Raw genomic sequence first — 19,316 nt, forward strand, 5'->3', positions numbered from 1 at the left:
CCATGGGGGAATAGGACATAAACAGGGCAGAGTCAGGAAGATTCTCAGATTCATCTGTTTATGAGGTGGTAGTGGGGAAGGCATCACTTACCCGTATGGAGTCAACCCACTGCCTGGAAGCAAAGAGGTTATTAAGTTCTTCTTCCTCCAACTCTGACTCCATATCTAGTGTCTCCATCTCATCCATCTCCTTTTCAGTGAGCACAGGTGGATCAGCTTGGGGAAGTGTTCCACATTCTCTCTGTGGACAAAAGAAAGTATCTCTCATCATGGTTAGAATGATAATCTTTTAACGCCACAGCCATGACTGCTTAGCACTGCCATAAAGTTCCTGCGCAAGTGGAACATAAATCTTACTATTAGAGTGGTCTTTGGGCAGGGTCTGGGTACACAAAAGAAGACACCAAATCTTAAGCCTTTCTGGTATCCCAATCCTGCAGGCCTTGTTAGAGGGAATCTAGTTCTTAAATGCTAACATATACAGAGGCATCCTTTCCTTCATCTGACTATGGACTTTATTAGACGTGGGCGAATCGTGCTCCAAACATGGCAGAAACATTGCAGAAGCACCAGGGATGTGATCATCCATGGCACTTCTAAAGTGTAAGTGAGGCTTCCCCCTATGTTCCCGTCATGGAATCGTTCGTGGGGAAGCCATTTTCTGAATAACAGGATATCCCGTTATTAACCTCAATTACACTTTAGAAGTGCCACGGATGATCATATCCCTGGTGCTCCCGTAATATTTCTGCCGTGGACGTTTCTGCCACGTTTGGAGGACTTGATTTGGCCCTTGGGTCTTTGAAAGACAGGGTGAGTTATCTGGCACAGCAAGACAGTTCAGCTGTGACCCAGAAACTTTCAAATTTTCAGAACAATAATTTTGCAAAAAAAAAAAAAAAGGAGGTTTGTATAAGCAAATCATGCCTGTGTGTCAGAGTGACAGAATGGGAGGACAAGACAAAAAGCTTGTATAAGATAGATTCCTATTTTCCTAATTACGGCATAACACCAAAGGGATGGTTCAAGGCATTGACAGGACAATTTTAGATCTATGTGTGGGAATGCGGGGAAGGCTAAACCTTCAGATGCTCACTATTTCCCAAGGTTGGCACAGCTTTTAATTTGTAGCTTAAGCTGCAGAAAGGATCAACTTAGCACTGACCTTAATCACCAGGTACCGAGGGGGATCACGGGCCATACGTGTGAACTCATTGGCTAGCTCTTTGAAAGTTGGGCGAATGTTCTCATCAATCATCCAGCCTGTGAGATAAGAGAAGATTATAAGTCTGCAGGCACCAACCATGCCATCCTCTATGTCCCACACACACTCTCAGTCAGTGGAATCAGGGGCCCTTCCACACTGTACAGTTACAGCAATATAGTTCCACTTTAACTTCCATGACAACATCCTAGGGAATCCTGGGATGTACAGTTTAGGAAGGGGCTTTTAGAATTCTCTGCCAGAGAATTTCCCTGAAGATGCCAGCCACAGATGCTGGCAAAACGTCAGGAAGAAACTCTTCTGGAACATGGCCACATAGCCCAAAAAACCCACAAAAAACTCCTCTAGTGCCTGTGACCAGACTACAAACCCCAGGATTCCACTAAAAGTGGAAGTATTGTGGTATATTTGTGTTCACAATTATACTAAGGGCCTTTGGTTTATTCATTGCAAAAATATACCACTGGACAAAGTGAATCAATGGATCTATCACTGATGTTATCTCTCTAGGAGTGGGAAAGTTACTCCTGCCACGTACATTTTACCATCACCATATATACATCAATAGTGCAAATCTGAGGCTGTGAGAGACGTTCCCCTTTCTCCAGAAGGTCAGGCACTTCTGAGAGGTGGATTCCAGCATAAGGTTCATTCCCAAAGGTCAGCATCTCCCATAATGTCACCCCTGAAATAGATTAAGTAACAGAAAATGTAAATAAATAAGCGCACTATACAAGACAGTGGTGCTTGTATAGAAACAGTGGTACAGGGAGAGTTTGGGAAGTTATTATTTAAAAGTTTCGGGGCTTCCCAAAACCTGTTGTGATACATCTGCATCAAATAAGTACAATTAATTAAAGTAAGGTATAGTTAAGTGTTTTCTAGAAGAACCATCTTAATGATATAAGCCATTGGCCTGTTCTACAAAATATGCTCATCTTTGCCTCAACATCCACAAGAGTACATGACTATGAACCAGGTCATCTTCTGCCACCCTTTAGTAAAATCTTAACTATAAAAACCCACCTAAAAGTTACAGTTACACTACAAATGGAGTGAAGGTATCCTTCATTAAAAGTTACAATAGTAAAGGGATCTTGTAGCACCTTAAAGACTAGCAGAAAAAAAGGAGCTGGTAGCATGAGATTTTGTAGACTTCAGTCTACTTCCTCAGATGCATAAGTCACATAGTAAAGTAACAGTCATAACAGTGTTTATGGGAAAGGGGAGTAATGACATGGACCTACAGTAGTTACTTCCACACTGTGGCTACACAGTGGGCTCAGTATAAGGATATGGGCACATGTGGCCCAGGTACAAGAGAGTAGTTGGACTGAGGGGTATTGACTGGACCAGTCCCAACAACTGCTGGACTACAAAAAGTTAAGCAGAAGTGGAAATTTCCAGCATTGCATGGTCCATCCTGTTCTACCCTTTCCCTACAGGAGACAGAGTAAGAAATGAGGAATTGGATACCAAGCTGTGGTAGGAGAAAGGAGCAATTTCATTCCCAATGTGCAATATCATGATCAGGGTTTCCTGAATGCTTGGTCCAGTCCAACAGTGTCTGCTATCACTGGATACAACAGTTAAGCATTGTTAGGCTCCTCATATTAGGTGGAAACAGAAAGTCTGTTTGACCTCTATAATGTGCTGGACTGCCTGGTAGGCAGGCTTGGGAGTAACGAAGCGCTCTTTCACAGTACACAATTATAGCACTCTTGATTCCACTTTAACTACCATCGCTGCATCCTGTGGAATCCTGGGATTTGCAGTTGAGGGAGGGGTACATAGAATTCTCAGTCAAGGAGTTTCTCTGGTGCTTCTGACCAAACTACAAACCCCAGGATTCCACTGGAAGTAGCCAGGGCATTTAGGGTGGAATCATAGTGCTATAACTGCTTAGTGTGAAAGGGCCCCTAATACGTTACTAGGAACCTCTCCCCCTCATGGGAAGCCATTGTTCAGTAAACATGAGGTGTGCCTAGGCTAATATCCAGGACTCACAAAAAGGACAGAAGAGCCTTGGCTGGGAGAGATGGAGAGTTGCCAAGGGCATGTGTACAAACTTATCTCCCACGCTTTACTTCCATTGCATATCTTGATGCATGATTGTGTGTGTACACACCTTCAAGTAACCTGTTGACTTATGGTGACCCCATGAATTTGATAGGGTTTTCTTAAGCAAGAAATCCTCAAAGGTGGTTCTACCAGTTCCTTCCTCTGGAATATAGCCTACAGCACCTGGAGTTCCTTGGTGGTCTCCCATCCAAGTACTAATCAGAACTGACCTTGCTTGCATACAGGATGCAAATTACAATGCATAGGTCTCGCTTTCCCCTATGCAAAGAACAGGCAGTCTTTAACATCCCCTTTGTTTACTGTTGTTGCTAAGAGTCTTTAGAGCAGTCCTTTGCCTTTTTTGCTTGATTTGTTCACTAGGGACCTTAAAGCATATATTGAGGGCATAGAACACTTAGGATGTTTTAGCTTAGTTTTTTAAAAAGTGACTAAAGGAGAAGGAACAGTATACAACAAAGGGGTATAAAGTTACGAATAGTGTTGAAAAAGTGGAGAGGGATACATTTTTCTTCTCTCTTTCATATTACTAGAACCTAGGATTAAGCAATTAAACTGAGTAGTGGGAGATTCAGGACACATGATAGGAAGTACTTCTTCACTGAGCACCTGGCCAAATGGTGGAATTCACTGACCACCATAATGATGTCTACCAACCTGGAGAGTTTTAAAAGGGGATTAGACAACTTCATAGAGAACAACACTATCAATGGCTATTCAATCCCTTCTCTCTCTCCCACCCCCACCCCCCTGTTTTTGGGTTGAGGCAAGACTGTACACTGGGACACAAACTGAGTCTTACATACAACTGAACAAGTTATAGCAGAATTTGTTTTGGTTTGGAAACTTGCTGTGATGACAATGATTGAGAAATCTTTAGAAGCAGCCACAGTAAGGGTTGACTTGTATGTGACACGTACCATAACTCCATACATCACTTTGGTGTGTATATTTTCCAAAATGTATGCTCTCCAAAGCCATCCATTTTATTGGTGTCTGAAAAATACAAGCCAGGAAGAAAAATTCAGAAGCTGAGGCCACACATACATCGATGCTGCAAAAAAATCTGAACTCTGATTAATTTTCCTTGGGAGTCTTGAACTAAAACTTTACATCTCAAAAGCTTTACTTGTCCAAAATGGTGGGCATAATCTCCTGCAGAAGCAGTCTTCACATCATCTCCCATCTCCTGTTAAACTTCAAGTACCAAGAGTTTTCTTCCACACCTTCCTTTTAGATTTTCTTTTTCTCACCCATGTGGGTTTCCATTTCTATATTCTGGAATCTCTCATTCTGAACATATTACAGACTCTGTTTCCAAAAATTAAACAATAACATCTTCCCAGGAGCATTTTAGAGAAGAGGATACAAGCATAGTGCATTCTGTACTCTCTCGCAGGTGAGTGCTTACCTTTATCTCATTGTAGAAGTATTTCTTGTCATCTGGATAGAGCAAATCAGCAATGCCAAAATCTGCCACTTGTACCTGGCTCGGGGATTTAACCAAAACATTACGGGCAGCAAGATTGCGATGGACCATGCGATGCTCCTCCAGGTAGTACATGCCCTAAACAAAAACGAGGAACAGATGAATGAATATACTGCAAAGTTTGGGACATCTGGTCTTGTTTTGACTTTGAACATCTAATTAACAAGAGCAATACTCTAGTCAAAGTCCACCGACAGAGATCCTTCTCATCATGAATTTCACTGAGAAACAATCCCATACCTCCACCTTACCCCCACTCAAAGAGATGGACAGCCCTGAAACAGGTGGGTATCCTACATTGGTAGAGACTACCTCCAGTGGCAGAGTTATGGTTGTACTGGGCAAGGACATAAGAAAAAGAGATTAGCAGTTTTTTGTGGGTTTTTCAGACTATGTGGCTGTATTCTGGAAGAATTTATTTCTGACGTTCCTCCTGCATCTGTGAATCAGGCGAAACGTCAGGAATAAATTTTCCAGAACATGGCCACTTAGCCTGAAAACTCACAAAAAACTACGGATGATGACCATGAAAGCCTTTGACTTCACAAAAGAGATGAGACTTAACTCAAATATATTTTATAGTATTCAGCTGAGTGGAGATCATCCTACATTGCCAGGGAACCCCTTTCCATTTGCCAAAGAAATTTAGCAAACTGTAGAGAATTCTGAAACAGTATCTAGGAGAAACACATGATGAGTAGATTAGGCCTGCAACAGTGGATCACTTACTCACATAAACTGAGAGAGAAATCTGGAATAATACACTTGCGTAACTGTGTATATCAAGCAATACCTATTTGTACATTAATTTTTATTCATTTTTAACACAAACAATCTAATTTACAATAAAAATAATATACAATCAAAGATAAATGGAAGAGGGAAGAAAAGAAATGAAAGAGAAAGGAAAAAGGGAGAAAAAAGGAGTGAAGGAAGGAAAGAAAAAAGACATACAACTAAAACACAGTAGGACTCTGATCTCTCAATTAAAAAAAATCTAACTGTAGTAGTTTCAGTAGGATTATTTAGTTGCATTTGTAATGGTAAAATAATTGTTTTCTTTTTTTATATATTTTCAGGAATGTAGTTCTTACGTGTATTCAAGCCAACTCTGGCTTATGATGACCCTATCATAAGGTTTTCTATGTATGATTTATTCAGAGGAAGTTTACTGTGGCCTTCCTGCTAAGATGAGAGATTTGTCCACAACCACCCAGTGGGTTTCTAACCCTGGTCTCCCACAGTTTTAGTCCAACATTCAAATTACTAGACTGTGCTGGCTCCCTTTACAGCCACACACACACCTACAATTACAGAATTTTGAGCTTGGAAATTGATTTTGAGTAGCAGAATTTAGTGCAGCTCATAGTCCTTCCATAGTCCTCCTGATTATCCAAAGTGTTTTTCACTGCAGGACTGTAATTTAGAGCAGAGGAGCGGGCTTTTCAAGTTGCTATTGATCAACAAGTTGGGAGGCAAAAAGCTTTGCTAGTCTGTTGCAGATCACCCAGGGATGTACCAGTTGATCTAGAACTATTTTCTCTCTGGTAGACTTGTTTTAATAGTGATATCTGGGTGGTGTTAGAAGATGGGCCCTTGATATCCACTAGGGTTTGGTTCCAGACCCTCCCAAGAATACCAAAATCCATGGATGCTCATTCCATTATACATAGTGGGACAGTAAAATGGTGTCCCAAATATAAAAATCATGGTTTGCTTTTTGGAATTTGAATACACACACACACACACACACACACACACACACACACACACACACACACACTATGGATAGTGGATTCCATGGATGCAGTGTCTATGGATATGGAGGTATGTCTCTCTCTCTCTCCCTGTCTATATATGTATGTGTTTGTGTATGTATACATGCCCCCCCCCAAAAGCAGTCATACAAATATTGCATAAGTAGATCGGTTTTAATTATACAATACATATCATCCCTTAGCTAATTGCTTAACTTAATGATTTGGCTTGGATGCTGATACCAGACACCAGCTGCCATTCCAGTGCCCAGCCATCTGTTGGCCACTCTGAGCAAGCAACAGAAGTCCTGCTTCACTTCTTCCTCCTCCCCATCCCCTCATATTCCTACTGACCTAGTGATGTGACCTGTATGGCGTGTGTATTTAATTTTTATGGGCTGAAAAGAGTCAGTGCTGTAGGTATACCGTGCTGTTAATATTTGCAAAAGTTCTCTCTGGGAAATGTATAGCAGGGAATTAATTTGAGGTAATGAAACCAAACTGGCTTGGATCCAAAAGTGTCATGTGTTCTCATCAGGCAGCACTCTGCCCAGTGCTGGCAAATTCTCTGCTCTGCTGAGGCCCCTGATACCCATTCCATGTCTTTGCAGAGAGTACCTTAATCCTCAGAAACAGCTTCTGGAGTGGGGTGGAATGGAAAGTGCTACAATGGGAAGAGGAGCCATGCAATCCCCATTGCACCTCTTGGATTCAGTCCAACAACTGACAAGTGTTCATTGTCCAATTATATGTTCTGGATTCAGACAACACATTTTTGTCTTCATTAATGATTGGAATTGTTCCCTGAATATTCTGAATATGTTACACTGACATTCTCAAAAAGAACAGGAACAAGTGCAAGATGGGTGTAAAGCCATCTTTCCCTCAAACAATTTTTTGAGACAGATGATATCCAGACTTAATTGCTGTGGGAAAGGACTGTTAATGAGGAATTCTAATATTACTCTGTGAAGCCCATCCTTACCTTGGCAATCTGCACACACCAGTTGAGCATCAGCTGGGGACCAATGGCATCCTTGTTTTTCCGGACATACTCCAGCAGTGAGCCCAACGGCAGGAGCTGGGTGACAAGTTGCAGCTGGGTGCCAGTACAAATACCCAGGAGACGAACAATATACGCATGATCCAGGCTACCTATTGCCAACATGTGCTGTAAAGAAACAAATAATCATATCATCAGGGCAAAATTCAGTATTGAATGCACAGGAAGGAACTGGATGAGCATCAAGAAAAATTATAGAGTGTTTTTGAGCACAGGATATGAGCCAACTGGAATACTAGTCCTATGGGGCTCAGTATTTTTGCACTGTCTAAGATTAGTAGTGAACATATTCCTTTAGTTGTGCCAGCAAAAGGTTTCCAAGAGTTCATCAGGCTTGGACCTTGTCTGCTGGCTCTAAGAACAATTGATCTTGAGCAGAACCATACCAACAGAAATTAGCTGGTAAGCTTGCTTGCAAAGCACATGCCTGGAATCACCTTGAAGGTGCTTTTGCTCTAATAACAGATGGAGGGCATGCTCTGCCAAAGTTTGCCATGCTAAATTGTGCACCAAACCTGCTATTCATTGAAATGTCTTATTCACTTCATGGTTGATCTGATCTTGAAATCAAACCAGAGCCTTGGAGATGTTAGTAACAGCACTAATGTGACAATTTGTTGTTAACTCATGGTGATCCTGTGGATGGGACACCTCCAAGACTTCCTGTCCTCCACTGCTCTGCTTAAGTCTTGTATATTCTTGCCTGTGATCTCCCTGAGTCTATCCTTCTGATGTACAGTCTTCCTCTCTTTCTACTACTCTCAATCTTTCCTAGCATTAGTGTCTTTTCCAATGAGTTGTGCCTTCTCATGATGTGGCCAAAGTATGACAGACTCAATTTGATTATCTTGGCTTTCAGCAGTATTTCAGGCTTGATCTGTTCAAAGACTCATCTGTTTATCTTTTTAGCTGTCCACAGTATCCTTAGCACTCACCTCCAGCACCATATCTCAAATGGGTTGATTTTCTTTTTATTTATTTTTTTCACTGTCAAGCTCTCACATCTATACATAGTGATGGGGAATACAATGGCTGGGCAATTCTAACTTTAGTGCTCAATTGTATATCTTTGCTGTTTAATATCTTGTCTAGTTCTTTCATCGCTGCCTGTCCCATTCCTAGTCTTCTTCTTATCTCCTGACTGCAGTCTCTATTCTGATCAGTGTTTGACTAAATCTTTAATAAATTACTTTGTTAATTTTAAAACATTGTGAAAACATTGCTTTTAAAAAATAATTTAAAATTGTTAAAAAGGGCCAGATAACCCCAAGGTTCCACGTTAGTTACACTATACTGTATATAAAGTAAATAAAAATTAATTAATTAATTAAAAAGTTAATGTAGGGTTTCCAAAAATTATCTTTGCAATTTCAGTTCTATGTAAAATATATTGATAATTGAAAATGTTAGTGTATTAGGGGTAACAAATCAATTAAAAATATTTTCCAGCTCTGAATTACACATAGATTGTGTGCTTAATTTAGCCTTCACCAAGATGCTTTAGTTTACTGTGAGATGTGGAATTCATTTGCTAAAACACTGAAAAGAATCCCAGGGCCAGACTAGACATATCTTCAGAAATCCATGCGGTGTATAGATCCCATTAAGTCATGGCATCTCTGTAACTAGATTCCCTTCAAAAATGTGAAAAGCAATCAATACCAATGAAATGGGATTACCCCTTTCCACCTGCACTTATCCCAATTTAAATCCTCCTCCTGCCCTTTCCCATTACCAATTTCTTGACCACCAGAAGAAGGGGAATGTTAGGTATCTGCAGAGTAGCTACCTTTTTTCTCCTTCACAGCTACTAGTAAATTGTGGGTAGGAATTTAGAATGGTGCGAAAATCACACATACAACCTCAGTACAATTGCCCTGATTCATATTATTGCCCTATTCTGAAAGTATTCTTTTTAAAAGATAGAAAAAGATGCTGGAAGACCCAATCATGCATCTCCAATGTCAGAGCTGCTTTGGCCCCATGGTTCACATCAAGTAGGATATATTCTTCATTGTGGCTACAGGCATAATCATGAGATAGCAACGGTTGTGTGTTTAATAAATGACTTGAAATGACACAGGACCCTAGGAGGCCAGTTCCATTTCCCTTCCTATAAGATCTCTGCAACACTTACATCAGTGACAGCATGAAATGTCTGCCGACCACTTGGATCCTGGATAACTTTGATGCTCACAGGGATCTTGAGGGAATCTCCTTCTGGAATCCAGACACCCTGAAGGGAAAGGAAACCAGAGATCATCCATATTCTTGAAATGAGGAACATTGACAAAACAGTAACCTCTGAGGAAGTGTTAGTTATCATAACCACCCAGGACTCTTCTTCTCTTATTGAGGTAGGAGCAAATTCTAGTGCTGTTACTTTGCACCTACAATTAGGGATCCATCCACACATCCATCCTACCCCTGTGTGGGTACAATCTCTCCCACTTACATTTCCTAGCTGCTGGGAAAGGAGAATTCTCCACTTCACAAAAGACAAAGAAAAGAGGTTACTTTAAGGAAAAATATTCCTCCTAGACACAAAGCTGTGATAGATAGCTGGTGGCTTATGGGCCATATCTGGTCCGCCACTCTGACTCTTCTGTAGCCCCTCCACAAACCATACAGGAACTGGCAGTCCTAGCTAGCCCTTCTCTTTAGGCCATTTCAATGAAAGAGTAATAAATGGCTCAAAGCCAGGATTCCAGGCAGGCAAGCTTCCCAGAACAAAAGGAAAGGTTATGCTAAAGATCTCTATGTTATCACAAAGGTCTGGAGAAGCTGCAGAATCATAAGTGGCCGTCAACAGTGCATGAAGCACAACCTCTGACCTGCACAAAATACCAAAGTGTCTGTCAACAAGTAACTTAGCGGGGCAGGATCTGGTTCCTCAGTCTGCAGAAACTGGCTTTCTTTGTTTCAGAAAATCCATAAGTTCAGAAAAACCATCTTGTCCAATCCCTTCCATTTCATCAGTCCCCTGGTCCCACATCCACCTATGACAGATGTACAGGTCTAGAAATCTTCTCCATAGTACAGTGCGATTGCGTCATATGCAGCTTTCAGTATACACTAAAAACTGCACCAGAAGAAGGCTTGGCGCACCCCAGAAGAGGTAATGGCGCGTGTGCCTCTTGCACGTGCACCGTGCCACAGGCATGAGCCCCATTCTTTTGAATGGGGCTCGAGCATATGCAGAATTCCCCTTATGGGGGGGGGGGATCCGGAACAGATCCCCTGCATAAGGGAAGGGCCCACTGTAGTATCACACTATTGCTCCTTGCCCTTCTCTACCCTCCTGCTCAAGAGGATCAGAACTGAGCAGAACCTCTTTTCCTTCCCACTCTCAAACTTACTTTGTGCACTGTTCCAAAGACTCCCGATCCTATAACTTTCAGTTTCTTTAATTCTGTCTCTTTGAAGATTCGGGCCAGGACTTTATTGGCTTTCTCACTGGGATCCAAGGGCTCAAAACTCTACAGGAACAAATGTGTATTGGAGAGAGAGAAAGAAAGGAACTTTAACCCAGAATGAGGATAGTGTGGCCCATAGACTGCATGAAGTCTCCAACCACTTTTGCAGCCCCTTCAAGTTCCCCCAACACCTTCAAAGGCCCTGCCCCCCCCCCCCCCGCAAAGTTTTTAAAATGGGCATGGTAAATAAATGTCCCCAACTGATGAATCACTACTCCTAATGAGAGGTTTACCTTTAAACCACCCAACCCCACCCAAACTAGAACCACCTCTAAGCCTGACAAATTAGCTGAAAATCAATTAAGAATGCAGGAAATGCAAACAAAAAATATACATTTGACACAAATTGGCTTTTGCCACAGTTATCTACCTCTGTTTTAACCCAATTTTTCCAGATACCCTGTTTGACAAGGGTACCATAATTCGGAGTTCCTCTCTTTCTCACTGAGAATGCAGCAATTTTAATCTGTGTTCCCATGTCTGCACATGTCTGCAAGGACCACAGTTACTCTCACTTTTCCACAGAGTTCATAATTAGTTGCACTATTCCTGTTTTTTATAGCAGCCTTTCAAATCCCAACAGCCTCAATGAAGTGATAATGTTAATTACTATGAAGCATCATTTTAGTTTCTTGTAATATGGTGTTCCTTACTTCCAGATATTTTATTTCCAGTTAACCTTCATGTACAGTGCAATCTTAAATTTATTTACTCTGAATTAAACCCCATTGCATTCCTTGAGGTTTTATCTCAGTAAGTTAGTACAAGACAGCAGTGAGCTTCACTGGAAACAGACTGGGATCAGACTCTAACAGGGGCAAGTTAGTCCGCCGCCTGCCTTGCCTACATTTGACAAAAATCTAGTCTAAAAATTAGACCAGACATGTCCAAGGAAATTTGGCCTAGGGCTCCACAAAGCAGCCTCTGTCCACAACTGCTGTGTGGCCTTCTGCCATTTTGCTTGCTTGAGCACAGTAGATGCAAATGATCTATTTGGTAGCTGGAGGGTCTCAACATTATTTCTGCCTCAGGCCGCATTATTCCCTTGGATGGTCAGGCATCTGGTGAATGGTCGAACAAGCCCAGTTTCTTTCATCTATGGTATGGCACAGCAGTACAGTCTTACCTCCCCCCTCTCCAGATATCTACGCATGGCCCGCTTCTTCTGAATCTTCTTGCCACGGCAGTACAGGAAGGTGAGCAAGACACAGGAGCAGAAGACAAAGAGGCCTCCCACAACCATGACAGCAATCAGTGTGGAGGCTTTACTAGGATGCAAACAAACACCAGTCTGTTAGTTGGGACTGTAAAAGACACAATTCTATACAAGTGTAGCACAAGAAGTTAAATGGGTAGCAAGGCTAGAGAGGCTTCAGCCACTCATGCACTCCAGCTGTACTTAATAGGGGGGAAATGCTGCTAACTATCATGGTTACAATGAAGCAGAAATGCAAATAAATCTTAGATGGGTCAGAGACAGGGTAACATTTTCACAGGTGAGATGGAGGCACTTTCCCTACTTTCCATTGTTCCTTTCCCCATTCATGACTAGGGCCGGTTACACACCGGCACTTTAGTGCGTGACGAGCATGCACTAGGGTTACAAAAGGGCGGTGCTTCCGCACCGCCCTAACCCTAGTGCGTGCTCGTCACGCACTAAACGGCGGCGGCCCTTCTGTACGGCCGCCGCTGTGAGGACGTGACGGCTGCGCCGCCTCTAGACGGGGCGGCGCGGATGTGACGTCCTCAATCCGCGGCAGGGCGCCTAGGGCACCCTTTCCGCGGACCAGGAAGGAGCTCTGTTTCGGAGCTCCTTCCTGGTCTGCGGCGCTGCTTTGCTTCGCTGGGCGCAGCCTTCAGACGGCTGCGCCCAGCGAAGCAAGGGAGAAAGGGGCCAAGCGGCCCCTTTCTCCCCCTCCCCGCCGCCGTGGGGTGTCCTTGGGGCTTGAAGCCCCAGGGACACCCCTTTTCTGGCTGCGGGGAAGCGGCGTTTTGCTGCTTCCCCGCAGCCCGAAAAAGCGGCGGATCGGGGCCTCAGCGGCTGCCGGTGTAGCCACTGAAGCCCCGATACTCCGGGGAAAGGGGCGGGTCCAGACCGCCCCAAATGGGCGGTCTATAACCCGCCTAAGAAATCCAGAATAACTGGGCAAATATCAGAACATGGGCTTACTGTGCACTTGGAAATATAGCTTATCAGCCTATTAAAAGGACAATTGAGAGTAAGACACATGAAAAACTTTAAACAATCTTAAATAGGATACATGCACTAATCTATTGAGAACCAATGTCACGTAGAGGTTTGAGTATTAGGCAATGACTCTGGAGACCAGTTTGATTCCCACCTGAGCCATAAAACCCACTGGGTGACTTAGGGTTGCCATAATTGTCCACTATTACCAGGGACAAAATGTAGGAGTTGGACCATTGCCTCAGGGAAAGGCAATGGCAACATTCCTCTGAACCAACCATGCCAAGAAAACCCTATGATAGGTTCACCTTACGGTTGCTGTATGTCAGTGGAGATTATCAAACAACGTTGCACTTATCCCGTAATTATCCCGTCAGTGAAGTGGAATTGTCCTGTCATTTTTCATTAACAGAAGTTTCCATTATTCAAAAGTGACAGGACAATTCCACTTCACTGATGGGATAATGACTGGATAAGTGTAACGTGTGTGATACTCTTTCATGTCATCACAGGATAAGGATGAGCGCAATCCGCTTTGCTCCCATCGTTTGTCCCCTCCATCTGATAATCTCCAGAAACAACTTGAAGGCACACAACAACAACATCACTAATCCATTACTTTCCTAATTCATATAGGTGGTGCATGATGTTGATAACCACAATTAGTTCTCAGCACACACACAAAAACCCTGGCATTATCAAAATACACTGATAAGCAAATAGAAGTACAACCTACAAATGCAAGTACTCCTACTCAGATTGCAACCTGTCCTGAACCTTTGCTCATCCAGGATATTCTTAGTGCTAGTTCCACCAAAGGAATTAGAAGAGGGAGTGAGAAATGAACTTTCACATGGTAGTGGGAAGAACTTTCTCCCACCTTCTAAAGGAGAAAACGAGCAGGAAAGGAAGGAGATCAAAGTGCCATGATCCACTCCCTCCGGCAACAGGCATGGGCCTGCAGTGGCCCTGCCCTCCGTTCATGCCGCCCACAAAGGCCTCAAGGCAAACTGGCACTGGTGGGAGAGTAGAGTCTTGGGTGCAATCATCAATGACAGAAAAATGAGAAGTGGGAATGGGATAAGAGGAATGGCCCTTTCAAGCCTGTACTGAGTGAGGCAAATTGTTAATTTGAGGGCTTTCTCTCCAAATCTATGGAGAACTATTTTCAGATCAACCTGAACTTTAAGATGCAATAAAGCAATAAAGTGAAGTAAAGATGTGGGATGCAGGGAGGAGCACGCAGAGAGAAGAGGTCATGTTCTTGCATATGTGTGTGTGCCCTCAAGTCACCTGTTGATTTATGGGTTTCATAGGGTTTTTTAGGCAAGGAATACTCAAAGGAGGTTTTGCCAGTTCTGTCCTCTGAAATATAGCCTACTATACCTGGCATTTGTAGACACTTCTTCATCCAAGTACCAACCAGGGGTGACCCTGCTTAGCTTTCAAGATTAGATGGGATCTGGTGCCTTTAGGGTATTTAGACTTACCCTACAACACTTCACAGATGGAAATGGGGATATGTGTGGCCAAGCAACATCAAAGTGGGGTCAAGATGAAAAGTTATTAACAAGGAAATGTACAGTCTAGGAGAGGCTGCAGCAGCTTGCTTTTGCCTGAGCTCTCCTTCCTCAAGTCCATCCAATTAGCAGGATCCTGACAGATACCTGACAACAGGCAATTCCTCCATGAAGCAGTCTTCAATCTGTGGGCCGTAACACCTACAAAAAACAGAACCAAATGATTAATCTAGACTGGGAGACAGAGAATCCAAGATGTGTTTTACAAACCAGCACCTGTAGCAAACTAGAGTGAAGAAAAGTAAGAGCCACACATCCCAGGTTATATGTCTGCCTCCCTCAGCAGCACATAGAAAATGAAGGCATGTGTCCTCTGCCTGTATTAGCAGCCACCATGACGGAGGGTGAGAGGCATGATTTCAAATATTTAAGATTATGCTATCTAGGTTCCAAAAGACACTGGAAATGAAGCTGCTCAGGACATAAAACGTATCTGAGGTCAAGGGGAGAGGCATCTACTGCAGCAGGAACAGTCAAGTCCTGTGGCACCTTAAGGACTTTCTTATAATAATCAAATGTCCAGAGAGTACAGACTTCAACTCCAGAAATTTCTGAGGATTGAATAGGCCCTAAAGAAGGCCAATTGGTGATAAAACTGAGACATACTGAGCTTTTAAAAATAGGTTTTTGACTATCGCATACCATGTGGACATTGTCTTCTCTCATTCTTCCACCTTAAGGACAAACGTGCTTTATCTGGCATTGGTTGGCTGTAGCCCGCAAAACCTTTTATCAAATAAAATGTGTTAGCCTTTAAGGTTAATCCTATTTCTTCACCAAAGCTGGACTTCATTGATCCTCTTAAAGGCCACTTGAAAAAAGGGAAACAGAATACAGTGCGCCCGCGTCAGATGCAGGCACCCCTTACAATGATGTGTGCACTGCACTGCACAACATGCACGAGCCCCATTATTTTCAATGGGGCTCGAGTACACTCGCTATTTGCCTTATGCGAAGGGGTCCTTGGGTTCTTGGATGCAGCCAGCATTACTGCAATTCAAGTGATAAATATAATGAGGCCTTGCCTTATGCGGGGGATCTGTTCCAGATCTTCTGCATAAGGCAAGGGCACACTGTATTTATGGCTTGAATCGCATTAACGCTAGCTGCATCCAAGAACCTTGGTGAAAGAACTCTCCATGATGATTTTCCATATAAAGCTTGAAATATTTGCCCTTTTAGACCTCAGTTCCCAGAATAGGCAAAGTATGGAAACTACAGTCCCCCCCACAAAAAAAACTTCCCCAAGGTATGTCCTCATGTTGGTTCCTCAGTATCCTTTGGCTATACTGGCTGGAGAAATCTGAGAGTTGTAGTTCAAAAAGGTAACATTTCAAAGCTAGGGGTCCAATTCCACTTAGAGAGCCTACTATTACACCATCATTTAAGTCACCAAGCAGTGATTTAGAAACCTTCAGTTTGGAAGGGAACAGGAATGATTTTTCTGGTGTTCTTGTCCATATACCATTGGTTCTTTTTCACATACTTTCTCCCTTCTTCTCTGATAATTCTTTAGAGATATGAGAGGCACCTGATTATTCCTTGTTATATTATTCACTTGCAAAACAGCTCAGGACAATGGACTGGAGAGAGCACTCTAAAAACAGCATGGCTATTATTGCATAACACTCTCATGCCACACTTACCCATGTGTGCAGTTCTCATGGCATGGCCAGCACTCCTTGTTGGCATCAGGGTACTTGAAGATGAGCCCTTTTTCCCCTTGGATATCCTTGGGACAGCTTTCCACACAGTGTGGCCCATCCTTGTAGTTGGCACAAATTGTGCAGGCATCGGCACCCTGGGGGGGGGGGGGGAGAGGAAATGACTTTCATTGGGGACAGCATGACACTCCATGGCACAGGTAATTGAGGAAGGAAAAGGCCCCAGACAGTACTTGAATGAGGCACTCAGACTGCAATGGTTCAAGCAAGCAAGGCAATTCCCTGAGCAGAGGACAATTGATTTACAGTCCTATCTGACTATTGGTTGTTGGTGATGGCTGTGTCAGCTGCTGGAAATAAAAGTCTCTAGAGGAGCTCCACACTGTGCTTCAAGCTTTGTAAAACTGTGTAGGCCCCTGTGAATGTGAGTTTAGACACAGCAGTTCCAAGTGACTTCCCTTCTTATGCAGTTACACTGTAAACCAGGGGAGGACAACAGTGACCCTTCAGATGTTTTTGGCATACCACTTCTATCAACCCTAGGCCATGTAATCCATGGTGAGACATTATGGAAACTGTGGTCCCAGAAAAATTGGAGCAGCAATACATTTCCCAACCTCAAGTTTCACCAACAAAACCCTACATCACCACAATAAAAAAAGCCTGCCTTGTATGGTGGGGCTTTGGCACTTTTGTAACGAATGGGGAGGGTTAACTAGAACTGACCCAAAATGTATTGCCATCCAAGCATTTGCAATTGAAAGATGGGCCTTAGAATTCTCCTGGACTGTTGGCACTCCTGGGTTGGCTTTCATTTATTCTTTCTGTTTCAGACCTGATCAACTGTCACTGATTGCTGCTCCCCCCTTGCAACAGGTAAGGAGAGACAAGCAAGGACTTTACAGCAGGGACTTGTAAACACCAAGATCCCCCCCCCCCCCCGGCTTTAGATGAGGTTGCAAATCCTCTCTCTTTTTAGCTAGTATTAGGTTCATTTTGTTTCATCATTGGCTAATTTTTTTAAAAAATCTGTTCACCTTGGTGAAGGTGCCAGGAGTACATGGGACTGACAGCTCTGGCAGAGGCATGGGAGGGCAAAGACTGGGCGGTGGCAGGCAGTGCCCTGTAGCCCCCACTGTCTTATAGACCTGGGGTACAGCCCCACCCATGCTATGCACCTGAAAAAAAGTCAGGTTCCAAGTTCTATCACTGCCAGGGTGAGGATATCACCTACCATAAAGGGTGAGGAATCTCATTCAGCCAGAGAGCCAAATTCAATTTGATACAAGTTCCCAGGGGGGCCGGGGCTGATTCCAGTGACAGGAAAAGCAAAAGGATGGGACCAAAAACATCAGCCTTTTTTTTTTTTTTTTTGTAATCTTAAAGCTCTTACTGTCATTAACAAAGGATGCCTTAGGATGGATATTTCAGCTTTTTAGAATGGGGGAAAACCCCATTAGAAGCTAGAAAACCAGGTGAAGATGGTTTTGTGGCAGAAGGAGCTGCCATCTAAGGACTCTCAAAGGGTTGGACTGGGGCTCTAAGAGGACTGGATTTGGCCCCAGGATATGAAGGTCCAACAGGGAGCAAGGTTTTAACTACTACATCCCTACCTACTACTACCTTACTACTAAGAAACAAGAACCTTTGAGAGAAGGTTAATGGAACTTCTTATTTCTTGGCGTTCAGAAAAGGCTGCATTAGTTCAGGAAAATTATTTAGCTTTAAACAGAAGTTGGATGGCCATCTGTCGAGGGTGCTTTGATTGTGTATTTCTGCATGGCAGGGGGTTGGACTGGATGGGCCTTGAGGCCTTTTCCAGCTCCATGATTCTACACATGGCAGCACTTTTAAATTGTCTTCAGTACTAAGAACTGCATCGTGTATCTGAAAAGGTGGAGTGTAGATGCACAATTTAAACAAACACAAATTTGATATCTATACATAAACATCCTCTCAAATAAACCAGAAATATGTAACAATACTGTACCAAACCATTGCAGGTGAGGCCTCCTTCTATCTTCTGGCACTGTGGATGGCAGGAGAAGCAAGCACCACCATCTGAAAACTCTCGAACATCCCTACAGGTAGAAAACAGTGTGAGAAGGGATGCTACAAATCTGGGGCCAGGATGGAATGGGGAGCAGAGGAAAACTGCCCCTATGGGGGATTATTCTTACCCCTCATAGAAGTTACAGGAGCCAACACAGATTCCTTCACGGCTGTAGTTGTGGCAGGTGACACAGTTGTCTGGCCCAGGCCCCCAGCAGCCACTGGTGGAGCATAAAGGATCACACACTTTCCCCTCTTGGACTGGTTAGAGAAACAGAGTGCCTATGTTACAATAGGGACCAAGGCCACCATTTTCAATTGGGAGTCATATTCTCCTTGCAGAGCTTGGGAAAGTTACTTTCTTGGACTACCCCAGGTCAAGCTGGCTGAAGGATTCTGAGAAATGTAGTCCAAAAAATCCCTTTTAGAAGTTACTGGGGCTTCTTGGAGGGGAAGTGCTTCAATCCCTGTTCTTATTTCCCTGACTTATCTGTTGATAATTTATTAAAAAGGGAAAGGTATTCAATATTTTAAATAAAAAATCCTTTGGGAATAGCAGTGATCCAATTTCTTAGATAACTATCCATGCAAATGTATTGCACACAAGTACAAATAACAAGGGTGCTAATAGCCCCAGTGGTGTTACCGCATCAGGTGTCACCTGGTATGGGGGGGGGACTTCTGGGGGTGGTGATTTCCGGGGTGGTGCTTCTGGGGACAGTGCTCCACTCCCTCTCTCTCCC

General features: G+C 43.3%; 1 protein-coding gene across 1 annotated transcript in view; it reads right to left on the minus strand.

Moving 5' to 3' along the window:
• ERBB3 (erb-b2 receptor tyrosine kinase 3) overlaps nt 1-19,316 on the minus strand; it is a 115,095-nt gene that overhangs the window by 12,856 nt on the left and 82,923 nt on the right. The window contains exons 13-25 of the mRNA XM_089527149.1: nt 18,702-18,834; nt 18,512-18,602; nt 16,504-16,658; nt 14,945-14,998; nt 12,216-12,357; nt 10,973-11,092; nt 9,751-9,849; nt 7,536-7,721; nt 4,716-4,871; nt 4,225-4,300; nt 1,764-1,910; nt 1,166-1,263; nt 92-241 (exon numbers count right to left, since the gene is read on the minus strand). Coding sequence (XP_089383275.1) covers nt 92-241; nt 1,166-1,263; nt 1,764-1,910; nt 4,225-4,300; nt 4,716-4,871; nt 7,536-7,721; nt 9,751-9,849; nt 10,973-11,092; nt 12,216-12,357; nt 14,945-14,998; nt 16,504-16,658; nt 18,512-18,602; nt 18,702-18,834 — 1,607 coding nt within the window. The remainder of the gene's footprint in view (nt 1-91; nt 242-1,165; nt 1,264-1,763; nt 1,911-4,224; nt 4,301-4,715; nt 4,872-7,535; nt 7,722-9,750; nt 9,850-10,972; nt 11,093-12,215; nt 12,358-14,944; nt 14,999-16,503; nt 16,659-18,511; nt 18,603-18,701; nt 18,835-19,316) is intronic.

Source organism: Sceloporus occidentalis, unplaced genomic scaffold (genome assembly GCF_023333645.1).
Source record: "Sceloporus occidentalis isolate IW3139 unplaced genomic scaffold, rSceOcc1.0.p SCAF_1, whole genome shotgun sequence".
Lineage (NCBI taxonomy): Eukaryota > Metazoa > Chordata > Lepidosauria > Squamata > Phrynosomatidae > Sceloporus > Sceloporus occidentalis.